Source organism: Canis lupus, chromosome 30, assembly GCF_003254725.2.
Source record: "Canis lupus dingo isolate Sandy chromosome 30, ASM325472v2, whole genome shotgun sequence".
NCBI lineage: Eukaryota > Metazoa > Chordata > Mammalia > Carnivora > Canidae > Canis > Canis lupus.
Genome location: NC_064272.1, coordinates 29,665,945 through 29,680,592, shown reverse-complemented (window position 1 = coordinate 29,680,592; position 14,648 = coordinate 29,665,945). Strand labels below are relative to the sequence as shown.

Here is a 14,648-nt window from a genome sequence, read left to right as displayed (position 1 = left end):
TCTCCCGCCCCCCACCCCCGTCCTTCCCTGCGGGGTCCGGGCGCCCGGGGCGGGGCCAGCGCGGAGCTGCCTCCCCGCGTGGGGAGCGGCCGAGGCGTCCCGCGGGGGCTCCCGCAGCCCTTACAAGGAGCGCGGCTGCTCGGGCGGCCCCGCCCCCCCCCCCCCCCCCCGGCTCCTCCTCCCGCCGGGCTCCGCCGCCCGGGACGCAGCCCGCCTGGCGCTCGACGCCGGCCCGGGCGGGACTCCGACGGCCCTCGCCGGCCCTGCGCTCCGGGCCCCGACGGGCGGGCGCGCTGCGCGGGGCCCTCCGACCGGGGACCGTGTCCCCCAGCAGCGTCGCCATGTCCTCGGTGTTCGGGAAAGCGCGCGCGGGCAGCGGGCCGCAGAGCGCGCCGCTCGAGGTCAACCTGGCCATCCTGGGGCGCCGCGGGGCCGGCAAGTCCGGTGAGTTGCGGGGCCCGGAGACGCGCGGGGTGCGCCCCGGACCGCTGGAGGCAGGCCCCGCGTGACTGCGGGCTTCCTGCGCCCGGGGGCCGCGTCGACGCCCGGAGGCTCCTTGCCTCAGTTTCTCTCTGGCTTGGCTCTCTCTGCTTTGCCCTCACCTCCCCGGCCTCTCGTCCACCTTGGGTTCCTGGCCCGTCTTTCCCGGTGTCTGTGACACTAGCTACCGCCCCCCTCTGCCTCTGTGTCTCCCCGTCCTCTGCTGGCCTCTCCCCTCCCCCTGTGTCTCTGTGTCTCCCCGTCCTCCTCTGGTCTCTCCCCTCCCCCTGTGTCTCTGTGTCTCCCCGTCCTCCGCTTGCCTCTCCCCTCCCCCTGTGTCTCTGTGTCTCCCCGTCCTCTGCTGGCCTCTCCCCTCCCCCTGTGTCTCTGTGTCTCCCCGTCCTCCTCTGGTCTCTCCCCTCCCCCTGTGTCTCTGTGTCTCCCCGTCCTCCGCTGGCCTCTCCCCTCCCCCTGTGTCTCTGTGTCTCCCCGTCCTCTGCTGGTCTCTCCCCTCCCCCTGTGTCTCTGTGTCTCCCCGTCCTCTGCTGGCCTCTCCCCTCCCCCTGTGTCTCTGTGTCTCCCCGTCCTCCGATGGTCTCTCCCCTCCCCCTGTGTCTCTCAGTGTCTCCCAGTCCCCTACTGGTCTCTCCCTTGCTGTTGACCGCCTTGCATCTCCTCTCCTTGGGGCCCCAGTCAGCACTGGTGCCTGGCACCAAAGGGACCTGTTAGGCGCTGATCGGAAGCCCAGGCCCCTATGAGCTTGTAGGCTGGGGATGAAGGCATGTGGTAGAGGTCAGTGGCTATTGGGATTCTCCAGGAAGGGGCTCACCCCAATTCCCTGGAATGGAACAAAGTGTAGTTCCTATCATATGTATTTGTTTCAAGTCAGACCCCTCTCTTGACTTTCTCAAAGCACATTGGACTGTGATCCCAGGTGCCTGGGACTTATTCTTGATGAATCAACATCTTGGGTTGCCACTGACATCATTTCTGCCAACAACAAACTGCCTTAACCATTCCTAGCAGCTCTCATCCAGGTGGAGCCCAGGTGGGTTAGGGGAGAATGTGTCACCATAGACAGAGACCCAGAAAAAGGGTCTATACTCCCCCTCCCACCGCCACTCACAGTCCCAGGCAGCTGAAGGTAGGAGGGCAGAGGGGGCTCCTCACTGGCTCTTTTACAGTCACGGCCATTAGTGGATTGGCCAACATGGGCTGTTAGCAGTATTCTTTGAGACTTGATGGGATCCTCCTCTCCACTTGTGAGACCAGCCCCCTGACTCAGAGAGGGGACTCTGAATCATGTTTTCCTACAGAAAAGATTTTGTTACAGAAAAGATTTGCCCTCTTCCCTTTGAAAGTCAAATTGTGTCTGTAGCTCTGTCACTGGTACAGTTTAGCCAGTGACTACATGAATGAAGGAATTTAAATTTTAAAGTATGTATTCCCTGGGTATTAGTTTGCAGAATGACACTGTTAGGAATCCTGGGAAAGAATTTTAAGGGTTTTCTTTAAAATATCACATTACTTTTAAAGAGTCCAGCATGACAGTTGGTTGGCCCTAGGCTTTATGTGGCTAAATTCTGAACAGAATCAGAATCCTATTAATGAATTCCACCGGGGAGAACTTCATTTTAGGTTTTACATTCTTTGGGACACTCATGATGAGTGTGGAGGCCCAAGCCTGGAGCCAAGACTTGAGATGAAGGGGATGAAGGACTGGAGTGTGTTTACTTGGGATGTGAGTGTTCATGCTCCTCCCGGGGATCACAGACCAGTCAACTCAGCTCTTACTCTTTGGCTTATACCCAAAACCAGAATAGATGTGCCCCACATTTCAGAATTTTCACAACTTGACCAGGGGGATGTCTCCCTTCCAGTTTGAGCTTCACCAGACTGTCCCTAAGGTAACTGGTTGTGTAGGTCCTGGACCCCTTAGTTCGAGTCTTTATAAACACCCCGCCTAGGCTTGCCTCTCACAGCTTTTCTTGCCATAAAAAAAAAAAAGCCAGGATGCAACTGGAGGAAATATGGTTCCCCATATTTCTGGTTTCTGCTGAGCTTCTCAAACCAACTTCTCAGCTCTCAGACTCATCCCCCCAGAGAGCTGAGCTTAGTGTCAGCCAGGAGTCACAGAGGCTAGATGGGGCCTCCCTAAAATGAGAGAGGCAACCTCCAGGGGCCAGCAGCCAGACACAGCAGCGGAAGACTCAGCCACTTCTTTCTGCTTCCTGCAGCTCTCACCGTGAAGTTTCTGACCAGGAGGTTTATCAGCGAATATGACCCCAACTTGGGTAAGGAACCACTCCTCCTCATTCCTCCTACTGTGTCCCCCTTGAATCCTCCAGAGCACATGCCTACACTGTGGTGGGCTCACCAGGCCTGGCCAGGATCCATTATCTGAGGGCAGAGGGGAGGAGCCACTAGGATGAGTCAGCCCATGGGACAAAATGGTTTAAGTGCCAGAAATACATCCTTCCACAGCCTACCCCTGACAACTTGGGGGTTGGGTTAATTAAGAGAACCGAGACAGGCTGATTTGCCCTAGAATATGAGGTATGGTGAGACTTAAAAAAAAAAAAAATCAAACACAGCAGAATGTCTACAACCATTAAATGTTATTCTTCAAAATGATCACTCAATGTACTTTTCCAGAAAAGCTGGACAAAACATTTGAGAAGTTCTCTAGTGGTACTGGCTTCTGGCCCATTCTGAACCACATGAGAAAACTCATCTTGTTTTATAGCCATATCATGACATATTGGAAGAAAGGATGCTCTGTTATTAGAGCTCGGTTTGAACCCGAGCTCTGCCACTTTCTGGCTGTGCAACCTTCAAACAATAACCTAACTTCTCTGAGCTTCCATTTCCTCATCTGTTACATGGGCATAAAGATACCTATCTCAGAAAATTACTGAGAGGATTAAAGAAATAACACACGTAAAAGATTTATCCTAGTATCTGATCCACAGTAGACACTCAATGCATATTCACTTTTCCTTCCTCTTTCTTTTTTTTTTTTTTAAGATTTTATTTATTTATTTATTAGAGAGAGAGAAACAGAGAATGGGAAGGGGGAAGAGCAGAGGGAGAAACAGATACCCCGCTGAGCGCAGAGCCTGACTTGGGTCTCGATCCCAGGACTCCAAAACCATGACCAGAGCCAAAAATCAAGAGTCAGAGGCCCAACCAACTGAGCCATCCAGGCGCCCCTCCTTCTTCTTTCCTTAAAGTTTATATCTGTAACATTTGTTTATTGTAAACTGTTTACTGAGAAAAATAGTGTTGTCTGGATACACTTAGCCTTATGAAAATGAGCGGTGCAGTCTTGGACTATTTTTCTCATTCATAAGACTTAAAGCATTTGTGGGACCCTGAGGGCCCTCCCAGAAACCCAGAGCTATGGGGCACGGACTGGAAACCTCTGCCACAGGTCTCAGATGGAACGTACTGTGACACCTGGAAGAAAGAGCCCCTGAGCCCATTGGTGCCCTAAGTTCAGGTTGGAATATTGAATCCCAGTGTCGGAACAGGAAGGGACCTCAGGGCTATTTAGTCTATTGATTTCTAGAATTTTTTCCCCTAAGTACCAGAAGCCCTTCTTTCCAGGCGATCTTAAATAGAATCCCAGGGTGTCAAACAGAGAAAGAGGTGGAGGTCCCCTGGTTAAGTCAAGAGTACAGGGCAGCCAGCTCACTGCCAGTCCCTAAGGGGTTTGTTTCTCAAAGCCTGGTTGGACCACCTGCACTCAGACCCAACCCCTTGGTGCCTCAGAAGAAGGAAGAGGCCCAAGGAGCTGAGGCTTCCAGGCCAGAGTCACACAGCAGGTCTGGGGGACCCCATTTGACTAGCAGAGCCCATTGCCCATAGGAGTGGGACACAGGATGTAATTGTGCTGGCCAGGCTTCCGTTGAGAGGGGTGAGGCCAGAACATGAAATCAGGTGGAGTGGGGCAGTGAAGACAGGGAGGAAGTAGGAAGTCAAAGCATACAAGCAGGGCTGTCTGGAAAGGGAAAATGATTATTTCCAAGGATGGTTCCTCAAGAGCCAGATGCTGCCTAGCCTGGATGGGGAATACTGATACTAAAAAATATTAGCTGTTTATCTGAAATTCAAATTTAACTGGTCATCCTGTATTTGCTCTGGCAGCCTACTTCCAAGTGTCCTCCTCCCTGTCCCCAATCCTTACCCTTCTTGAAGGTTCTTGCCAGAAGAGCCTAGTATAGTGGTTTGGGCTTCCTGATTGAGTCATTTTGGAGTTCTGACCTGAGAGTGGAACGTAAGATCACACTGTCCAGTGGGGGGCAGGGGGGCGCCGGCAGCAGCTCCACAGTGGTCCGTCACCCAGCCTAAGAACCTGAAGCTGGAGAGATGACCAGACGCTCTCCTTCAGCCTTCTGGGAGGCCAGTGGCACTCCTTGGGAGTTCTGCTCCACCATCTAAAAATTCCAGCCACTGTCCAGTGGCTGGCCACAGCTATAGTGGGGACTCTGGGACCAGAGCCTTTCTTTCTGTGGAGAGTGGTCTGAGCATCCAAGGGGGAAGGTTAGCCACTGGGACATGTGAAACCACTCCTTTTCAGAGGTCTTCCTTGAACCGAAAGTGAGCTTCTTGAGCGCGGAGACCTGTGTTACTCATTCCCATTTCCAGCATGGAGTATGGTACTAGGCACAACATAGATGCTCTTCAACATGAGATTGAATTTGGGTTTTGGGATTAGCCTTTAAAGAAGAGTTCCAACTATTATCCCCATTTTACAGGTAAAGACATTGAGGCAGAGAGGGCTCAGTGAATTGCCATGGAGAACCTCAGGCACATAGGAAGATGGGTACCACTCCAGCAGCTTTCCCCTAAGGCAGCCTATGCTCTAGAGGGCCTGGAATCAGAGATCTGTGTGGCACTGGGCTCTCTGAGCCTCAGTTTCCCTATCTGGAAGATGGGGCCAATAGCCTGTGCTCTGAGTAAGGGTTGTGGCCAGGAAAGCTGGTAGGAGCTGAGGGAGTGCTTATGGAAAGGCTGTGCCTGTGCTGAATGCTCCGGGAAGACGTAGGGGTCCCCAGAAGAGCATCCTCTCACAGAGGAGCTGGGGGCTCCTTGCCTGGCTTGCCCAGGGCAGAATGACAGCTTCTCACCTCTTTTTCCCTCATCCTGCTCTGGAAAGAACATGGGCACCGTTTCTGATGCATCATCCTACACACACTCTGATCAGAGCACCTTTAGCACCTTTAGAAAATTATTGTTGCATAAACAAGGGGAAAATAGTTTGAGAAAGAGGAATCTTCTCTCGGCATAAAAGTCCTCAGAATAAGGGCAGTTGGGTGGCTCAGTGGTTGAGCATCTACTTTTGGCTCAGGTTGTGATCCCAGGGTCCTGAGATCAAGTCCCGCATCAGGCTCCCCACAGGAAGCCTGCTTCTTCCTCCTCAGCCTATGTCTCTGCCTCTGTGTGTATCTCTCTTTCATGAATAAATAAAATCTTAAAAAAAAAAGTCCTCAGAATATTAGGGAGAGCTAGGAGTTATGAAACCCATGTGGCTAAGTACCCCAGAATGCCCTAGAGAGCAGGACTTGGGGATGAGAAGATAGGACATGACTGTGACTTGGAAAGGACCCCCCCACCTCCAGTCACCTCACTTGCCAAGGGAGAGGAAGCAGGATAAAATGATCTCCAAGGCTTCTCCCAGCTTGCCCAGGCATGTGCCACATCTGGACTGGGAGCTTCTGCTCTTCCCCTGTACTCTGCCCAGACAGAGCTCGAGGATCAGCTGGTCCTCTCGGGAGGAGCCCAGCCTAGAAGACCCAAGGCCAGATTCCTTCCACTGATGGGGTGCTGTGTGGCAGTGGGCAAGTTCCCTCCTCTGGGCTTCATCTCCCTACAATGCAGAGAACAGTAACCTTGAAAGGCTGTTTGCTGTGAGGAACCACAGGAAGCCAATGTTGGACTAATATTTTTCCTTGGACTGGGAAGGACACAATGCCTGTTTGGGGGTAGGGGTGGGGGGTATGGAGCAACTAAGAGGGGTGCACTAGACAACTTTGGCAGGAAAGTAAAAATCTGAACAAGATGTAGGCATCTAGGGGCAGCTCTTCTTGCACCAAATATAGTTAAACATTTGGGGCATATTTTCCATTAGATTTTTTTTTTTTTGTCTTTGAATAAGAGCAGTTATTTATCCAAGTCCCCAAACAGGCTGGGGATGGGAGCTGTCTGTGATTCCTGCTGGCTGCTAGTGGACCTGGCATGTGTCCAGGCCTGGCTTGACTGCCAGTGGCTCTCAGAGAGAAGTGGTTGTGAATTCAGCCAGGGTTGGGGAGTGGAGGAAGACAGAGAGGGCCCTAGTTCTGCCCAAACAGGTCTTCTTAGGGGTTACTTGGGGGCACAGAGGCACCCAGGGAAAGATGATGGCCAAGTATATTCATACACATGGGCCAGTGGCATAGGGGAAGGTTGGAGGTAGGGAGAATGATTACCAATATGACAATGAGGTCCTCTTTGCATGCCTGGCCTCATGCTGCTTTCTCAGGTTTGAAGTCATGAGAACAACAAAAAAAGGTAAAAACCCAGGAAATCCAAATAAGGTCAGTAGTTTAGTTCATAGTGTGGTACTAAAGTCAATTTTCTGCTTTTGATCACTGTACTATGGTTATGTAAGGTGTTAACATTGTGGGGAGCAGAGGGAAGGGCACACAGGAACTCTCTGTACTATTTTGCAATTTCTACATGAGTCTAAAATTATTTCAAAAGAAAAAGAAAAAACCACCTAGGAATGTGAACCTGCCCTGTAAGCTTTGGAGCACCACAATCCCCACTGTCCTTTACCACGCACTTAGGGTGGGCCAGGCCCCATGCCTGAGGCTCATCCAGTCCTCACACAGCCCTGTGAGGGTGCGGGGACAAGCATTTAGCACAGTGCCTGGTACAGGGTAAAATCTAGAAAACTTTTAGCTAATGTTATCACGTTATCCCCACTTTACTTTTTTAAAAAAGATTTTATTTGAAAGAGAGCAAGCAGGGGGAGGAGCAGAGGGGGAGGGAGAAGCAAACTCCAAGCTGAGAGTGGAGCCCGACATGGGACTCGATCCCAGGACCCCAAGATCATGACCTGAGCCGAAATCATGAGTCAGAGGTTCGACCAACTGAGCCACACAGGCACCCATGTTGTCCCCATTGTAAAGTTAGGAAACAACCTCAAAAGAGCTGCAGCGACTTGGCCAAGTCACAGAGCTAACAGGTAGCTGAAGTTGGGTGTGATTCCACATGTCCAACCTAAAATATTCAACTACCCTAGACTCCTTTGCTATTATTTTGATAAGGATTATTTCTAAACCTTCTTGGGAGTTCTGAATAGAGTCATACACACGTACACACACACCATGCCATATGCTGTGCGTTTTTCTTTTCCCATCCTTTCTCCCACTGGGAGCGGGAGTTTTATCCTTGGGGGCTTTCCCGTGGGCCAGGTACTATGGTCAGAGGGAAGAAGGTGGAGAAGTTTGGGAGGGATGCGCTGGCATTGCAAATGCAGAGGCCTCTGCTGCTAACCAAGCCTGTGGGCCACACACTCTATCCTGTAGACTTGGTGGGTGGACCCAGAATACAGTCCCATCCCCTGTGGCATGTTCTGTGAATGACGTCTTATGCTCTGAGCCCTGACAGAGCAGCATCTCCTTGGTGGGAGGTTCTGTCCGTGTTCTCCATTTGGGTGAGAGCTAAGGCCTTTCCAGTTGTCCCAACTCAGCCAGCCCCAGAATAGATACCCCCAGGGTCTAGCACAGGGAGGCTGGGACTCAGACCCAGCCTAGCACTGAGTGGCCTGCCTGGCCTCTGACCTGGCTGCCCATCTGTTGCAGAGGACACCTACAGCTCCGAGGAGACAGTGGACCACCAGCCTGTCCACCTGAGGGTCATGGATACTGCAGACCCGGTAACATTACCCCATTACCCTTGGAGAGCTGAGAGTCAGTGCAACCTCCCGAGAAGTCCTGATCCCAGGCTGGAGGCCTCAGATGGGAATTTGTAAACTTTTTAAGCTCTGGTTTATGATGTGCCCCTGAATGAGGCGCTGACCTCTCCGGGCCTGAACCTTTACTCTTGCCAAGTGAGAAAGGATGGGATGGGGCCTGGGAGACCTGATGGTTGCTGGTGTCAGCTCTGAGATCGTGTCAGCTCTGGGGCTTGATGCTCATGCACATGTGGAGACAGGGCACACACGTTTATGAGGCGGCCCCTCCTCAGCCCAGCTCTCCCCAGTATACACATTCCCCTGATGTTCTCACCACCCCCTACGAGGATTGGATACCAATTATTCTCAGAAGCCAAAGGGCACCATCAACCTGACCCCACACCAGCAGTGCCCAGCGACAGCCAGGTCTCTGTAGCAGCCATACCAGAGTCTTGGCTCTGTGCCCCAGAGGCCAAGGTCTCCAAGCCTCTGGCTGGGTGCTGGGAGTGAGGCTCCTGAGACAATGTCTCCTTTCACACCAAGCCAAATCCACACTCAAGTGTCCCTTTGCAAAGGGCTTTGCTAGGGAACAATATACAAAGACCCAGGGAGTGGGGTGGTGGGATGGAGCAGCTCAGAGGACGACCTTTCCCTGCACCAAGGCTTCTCTCCTTTGCCCCAGGACACCCCCAGGAACTGTGAGCGCTACCTGAACTGGGCCCACGCCTTCCTGGTGGTGTACAGCATGGACAGCCGCCAGAGTTTCGAGGACAGCAGCAGCTACCTGGAGCTGCTTGCTTTGCATGCCAAGGAGACACAGCGCAGCTCCCCTGCCCTGCTGCTGGGCAACAAGCTGGACATGGCCCAGTACAGGTGAGTGCAGTTTGTCCTCATCCCTGGAGCTCAATTTCCTCATTTGGAAAGGCTGCGTGTCATCATCAGGGATTATTGGTCTGATAAGGAAAGTAATCCCCTCAAATTTAGGTTAAAGGGTACAGGGTGCTCGAAATTTAGGTTAAAGGGTACAGGGTGCTCGTGCTTCCAGACAGGCAAGGGCAGAAAGGGAAGAGCTTCTGGCCCACACAGGGATTGGAGCCTAAAAGTCAGAAGAGAAACCACTCCTTCCATCCTCATGGGGCTTTGTGGTCTCTCTTGGCCTCACCCTTCCTTGCGTTGATAGGACCTTCCATCCTTACTCCTCATAGCTGGCTGGTTATTATTTGGTGCCCAATTTCGGTTCTGAGAAGGAAGGCTGTGATTGGCAACTTGAGCAGGTGTCTGTTCAGGACCAACCAGCTTTCGCCTCACCCAAGCATGGCCTTTCGCTCATTCCCAGTTGGCTGTGCTGAGGGCAGCTTCTCTTAGAATGGATTGGACTTGAATCAGAGGTCACAGACTAGGCCAGAGGGACAGATTATCAGCAGACACTGCAGCATTTTGCTTGGCGAGCACAGTGTTTTAAAAGACCCAGAATTGGAATGCTTTGAGGAGGGGCATGCTCTCTCCAGCTGACCACAGGCCTTACCACTCCTGCTGGCTTTCCTCCACTCTGCATACATTCGAATTGCTTGCTTGGCCCCTGAAAGCACGATGCTTCCACTTGATGAGTAATCCCACTGCCCTTCTCCAGCACTGGCATTTATCCTGTGTGGCCAGGCCACCTTCAAAATACAGCACCTTCCACCCATCTTCCACCTATCCCTCCCTGTTCATGGCAGTCACTCCTGCTTCCCCAGGCCCCAATGGCCCATTGACTAGTATCAGCCAGGAGGGGACCTTTGGTGCAGAACAAATCAGATGGGCAGTGGGAAAGGGAGGAGCATCTCATGAAGAGGGGACACTGTAGGAGCCTTCAAAGGCCACCAAGCCCTCAGACGAAGACAAATTCCATCTCAGAGAATAAGAGAATGAAGGAATTTGTATCATATTGAAACCAAAAGATGGTTTTTGTTTTTGTTGTTTTTTTAAAAAAAGATTTTATTTATTCACGAGAGACACAGAGAGGCAGAGACATAGGCAGAGGGAGAGGCAGGCTCCCTGTGGGGAGCCCGATGTGGGACTTGATCCCAGGACTCCAGGGTCACAACCCAAGCCAAAGGCAGAAGCTTAACCATTGAGCCACCCAGGTGCCCCCAGAAGGTGGGTTTAGAGGAATCAGAGCCCACAATGCCTGGAAAAGGGGTCAGAAGACTGGATTGTGGTAAATCTATCCTCAGTGTGAGGGGAAAAAAACCAGACCATTCTTTTGATCCCAATCTTTGCCAAAAAGATTGTGTAAAAATGGTTTGGGAACAAGTAACAAAGATTATGGGGCTCAGACGGAGCAGCTTCAATTCCCTAAGGAAAGTCATGGCATTTACGTTCATTTCCTTCTCTGATCCAGCCTGGTAGTGGGTCAGGATTTGATGGGCAGTCAGTCTTGTAGCTGAGCATCAGCGTGTCGTCTCCCATGACAGTCTTGGAACTAAACGGGAGAAGGTGGGTTAGAACAGTGGTTCCTGAACCGTTGATAAAATTGTCACCAGGCTGCAAAAAAATAAGAGAGGGTAATGCTACACGCCTGTGTCACCCATCTACATACATGTCTGCATGCATGGGGTGCTGGTTTCTGAAAATTCAAGATTCAAGCCCCCAAATGAGAAGTCTTTAAACTCAAGTTCATCATAAAAGCAAATAATACCAAGTATTCCTTCAGAGGGTTCCTCAGGAAGCAGTGAGCTTACAGACAGGACACCAGACCTGGGTGGGGAGTCTAGATGCTTTGCCCTTGGACTTTTTTGTCACAATCACTCTGTCTAATATTCCCCCTGGGCAGCTAGCCCACTCACAGTCCCCCCTGCTCTCGCCAAATTAACCTCTTCCCACCAACACCAACTGTCTCATGGGTTATGCCACTGAATGGCGGGTGGGGCAATCGGCAGGGCCCACCCCTTCCTTCTTCTGGACATCTGACCTACCCAAGAGCCAGTCTTTTTTCCTTTCACCTTGATTTCAGGTCAGAAGCTGCTAGGATCCCTCCAGTTAAATATTTGATCCCACTGCCATGAAAGAGGATGTAGGATGAAGCTGACAATGGGTGCTGTCCCCTCTCCCCTTTTCACCCTTACTGTCCCTTGCCCCTCCCCTGGACAAACTGGCAAAACTCTGCCTGAGCCCTGAGACCTCTGCCAACCACAGGCATCCTGAGGCCTCTGTGGCCTCACACCCTTCAGTCCAGGCCTTTTTCTAGAGCTGATCCAACAGGCCAGGGCTGAGGGTGGCTCACTTCCTGACCAAGAATCCATGCTGGCCTAACCTAGAGAGAGGCAGGGCTGGAGATGATCACCTTCCTCTGGCCACAAGCAGGGTCTAGCCAGTAAGTTTCTCCCTTGCCCACGCTTTGTTCCTGAATTCTGGCTTTGGAGACATCAGCCACTGTTTATTGAGTACTGGCCCTGCGCCGGGTACTATACTAGGCACACAGTACAAATGGTCTTTCTTGATTCTTTTTAACAACCCTGAGAGGCAGATGTTCATCCCATTGTACTGATGAGATGACTCCAGGTCACAAAGCCAGTGAGTGGGGAGATGAGCGTAGGCCCTGGCCCACCCAACTTGGACGCAGGCTCCTGACCCTGCCTCTCCCTGCTTTCCCACCAGGCAGGTCACCAAGGCCGAGGGCGCGGCCTTGGCGGGCAAGTTCGGGTGCCTGTTTTTTGAGGTCTCCGCCTGCCTGGACTTTGAGCACGTGCAGCATGTCTTCCACGAGGCGGTGCGGGAGGCACGGCGGGAGCTGGAGAAGAGTTCTCTGCCCCGGCCCCTCTTCATCTGCGAGGAGAGGGCCCTGCCCCACCAGGCTCCACTCACCGCCCGGCATGGTCTGGCCAGCTGTACCTTCAACACACTTTCCACCGTCAGTCTGAAGGAAATGCCTGCCGTGGCCCAGGCCAAGTTGGTCACGGTGAAGTCATCCCGGGCCCAGAGCAAGCGCAAGGCACCCACCCTGACTCTGTTGAAGGGCTTCAAGATCTTCTGAGGGCCCCGCCTAAGTCTGAGGATCCCAGACTCAGCAGCTGGGTGGGGCTGCAGGACAGGGGCTGGCCTCTCCCAGTGGCCTTCCCTCAAACAGAACGATAGCCCTTGCCCTCTGGTGAGCAGCTGACCCCTTTCTGGCACCAAACCCAGTTCACAGTGTGAGCCAGAAGGACAGGCAGGAATGCTGCTCTTGCTCACTCCAGGCCTTGGTTTCCATGGTAACCACCGCATTCCCTGACCCTGAAGGGAAATAGCTACTGAGACAACCCAGAGACCTTGGGTCAGCCTGAAGTGGAAGGAAATTGTGGTGTCCGTCGTGGTGCCATCACCCCTCCCTGCTCTAGCGACAGCCAGGCCTAATGTGGCCTCTAGTGGACAGCTCTGCATGGTCCAGCTCTAGGAAGGGTAGGCGGCGAGTGGTCCACAGGAGGCGCACCCTGAGGTCCTAGCACCACCTGGTGGACAAGAAGGGCAGAGCGGCTACGGGTCATGTGGGGGCTTGAGCCTGGCCCTCCTGTTGTCCTCTGACTTCCCAGCAGCCCCAGGCAATAAATCCCACAGTTTACCCAAATCAAATCTGGTTTAAATAATCCTATGGGACAGGCTGTGAGAAGTAAAATTCCCAGAAGGGCCATTTCATGTGCTTTGGCTTTCAATGAGGATTGGGGGCTCTGGGTCGTCCAGAGTAGGGAGCCTCCAGTGTTTTGTTTCACCAGGAGACAGGGCCCCCTTATTTTCCCATCTTAAATTACAGATGCTCTACAGAGCCTCAGATCCAGCCTCCTGAAGTTTAATGATCAAAACTGCAGAACAAAATCATTCTCTCTAATGGCCATCACCCAGGACTCCAGGGAACCTGCAACTGGCAGTATCAAGCACCCAGTGGGCAGTTAGCCTGCTCCAGGCTCGTAGGTAGAAACACAGTATGCCAGCTGGGAGCCTGGTCTAGCAGGACCCAGTACCTTCAACAATGGCTCTGAGTGTTCTAAGTCCACTTTTGAAAGATAGAACCTAAGGCATTTTGAGTTCATAAAGCAATTTTTTACATAAATTATTTGGGGCCGCCCCCACCAATGGGATTCCATTGTTAGCACAGGGAGTTTCATAGTCTTCTAATGCTGTTTACCTCGGGGGCCCCTGGCCCAAAGGAAGTCTCTTAGGATCGTCAGCAGATAAGCAGGTAAAGGAGAGGGCTCAGGTAGGAGGAAGGGGTGGAAGGGGATTCTGAGCCCAGAACCCTGCTCTTGGCAATCCCAGGAGGTGGAGTTAAGAACAACAGCTCTACCCCAGCCTTCAGCCACATTCTGTAGATGGAGAAGCTGAGGTCAGAGTGAGGCTGTGAACCCCTCAAGACCGCATGAGGAGTCCTAGCCGGGCTTCCTGATCCACAGGCCGGTTCTGGATTTTGTGCTTTTGCTCCAAGCCGCTTGTGTCAGACCACTGCCATTTGAACAAATTATGCAATTCCAAATGCCTGCTTCCAGAAGCATTTTAATAAAAAGTGGTCCCCCCCCCCCAACAGATTATTAGTTTGATTGCAGTTCATTTATCTTATCTGACAGCATGGGGCAGTGCTCTGAACTCTTACTAGGTCTCTGATTCTTGTAGCTCTGGGAAAACCAGTGACACATCTTTCTCTTTTAATTTAATTTCCACCTGGACTAAATTTTCCTTTTCTGAGAGCAAAGTCTGTCTTAGGATGTTCAGGTTATTGTCATCTCTGGTTTCAGCCTCAGCCAAGTCTTGGTCTTCTGGAGTTTGTTTTTCTGGTTTGTTTCTCCCCCGGATCTTTTGATTTCTGAAAAAGAGAAAACACGGTTGAAGCTGGGTTCCCTGAGCTGGAGTAATGAGTGGTTGGGGCAATACTGGGTCTCCCAAGTGGATTAGTGGATTGGAGGGGAAAATCCAGGAGGCAGTTTTGGGAACTGTTAGGGGAGAAAGCGGAGATAGTTTGGTGTGCTTTCGGCAGAGAAACAGCTTATACTCACCCAGGCATCATCTCATCAAATCCTCATAGCCACCATGAGCTCAACTATTATCACCATACGCTCCCCTTACAGGTAAAATGGGGTTCAAAGAAGCACATATCTTGGACATGCATTTAAGTCTCCTGACATTTTCTCTATCCCAGGCCTGTCCTCCTGCTTAGTGCAGGTTCTTGTTACCCCCTCCCCACCTTCATCCACCTCATCCCCAGACAGAGGACTTCAGG

The 14,648-nt window shown here is 52.1% G+C and overlaps 2 protein-coding genes across 5 annotated transcripts in view; one reads left to right on the top strand and one right to left on the bottom strand.

Moving 5' to 3' along the window:
* The first annotated feature begins 219 nt into the window (after positions 1–219).
* Positions 220–13,955, top strand: RASL12 (RAS like family 12). The gene is made up of 5 exons (XM_025472487.3): positions 220–444; positions 2,718–2,774; positions 8,331–8,404; positions 9,105–9,295; positions 12,062–13,955. Exons 1-5 carry the CDS (start codon positions 342–344, stop codon positions 12,435–12,437), a joined length of 801 nt encoding a protein of 266 aa, XP_025328272.1. The 5' UTR covers positions 220–341; the 3' UTR covers positions 12,438–13,955.
* The window catches only part of SLC51B (solute carrier family 51 subunit beta), a 23,360-nt gene continuing 22,619 nt past the window's right edge, over positions 13,908–14,648 (bottom strand). For all 4 annotated transcript variants that reach the window (XM_025472490.3, XM_049104221.1, XM_025472489.3 and 1 more), the window contains exon 4: positions 13,908–14,234. In XM_025472490.3, coding sequence (XP_025328275.1) covers positions 14,024–14,234 — 211 coding nt within the window. In that variant the 3' untranslated portion in view covers positions 13,908–14,023. The remainder of the gene's footprint in view (positions 14,235–14,648) is intronic.

What these genes read in the sequence shown, in the direction of transcription:
- RASL12 (XM_025472487.3), top strand. Translation starts at nt 342, where the DNA reads ATGTCCTCGGTGTTCGGGAAAGCGCGCGCGGGCAGCGGGCCGCAGAGC. An exon ending in CCGCGGGGCCGGCAAGTCCG is followed by an intron (nt 445 to 2,717) that starts GTGAGTTGCGGG and finishes TGCTTCCTGCAG; the next exon opens with CTCTCACCGTGAAGTTTCTG. An exon ending in TCATGGATACTGCAGACCCG is followed by an intron (nt 8,405 to 9,104) that starts GTAACATTACCC and finishes CCTTTGCCCCAG; the next exon opens with GACACCCCCAGGAACTGTGA.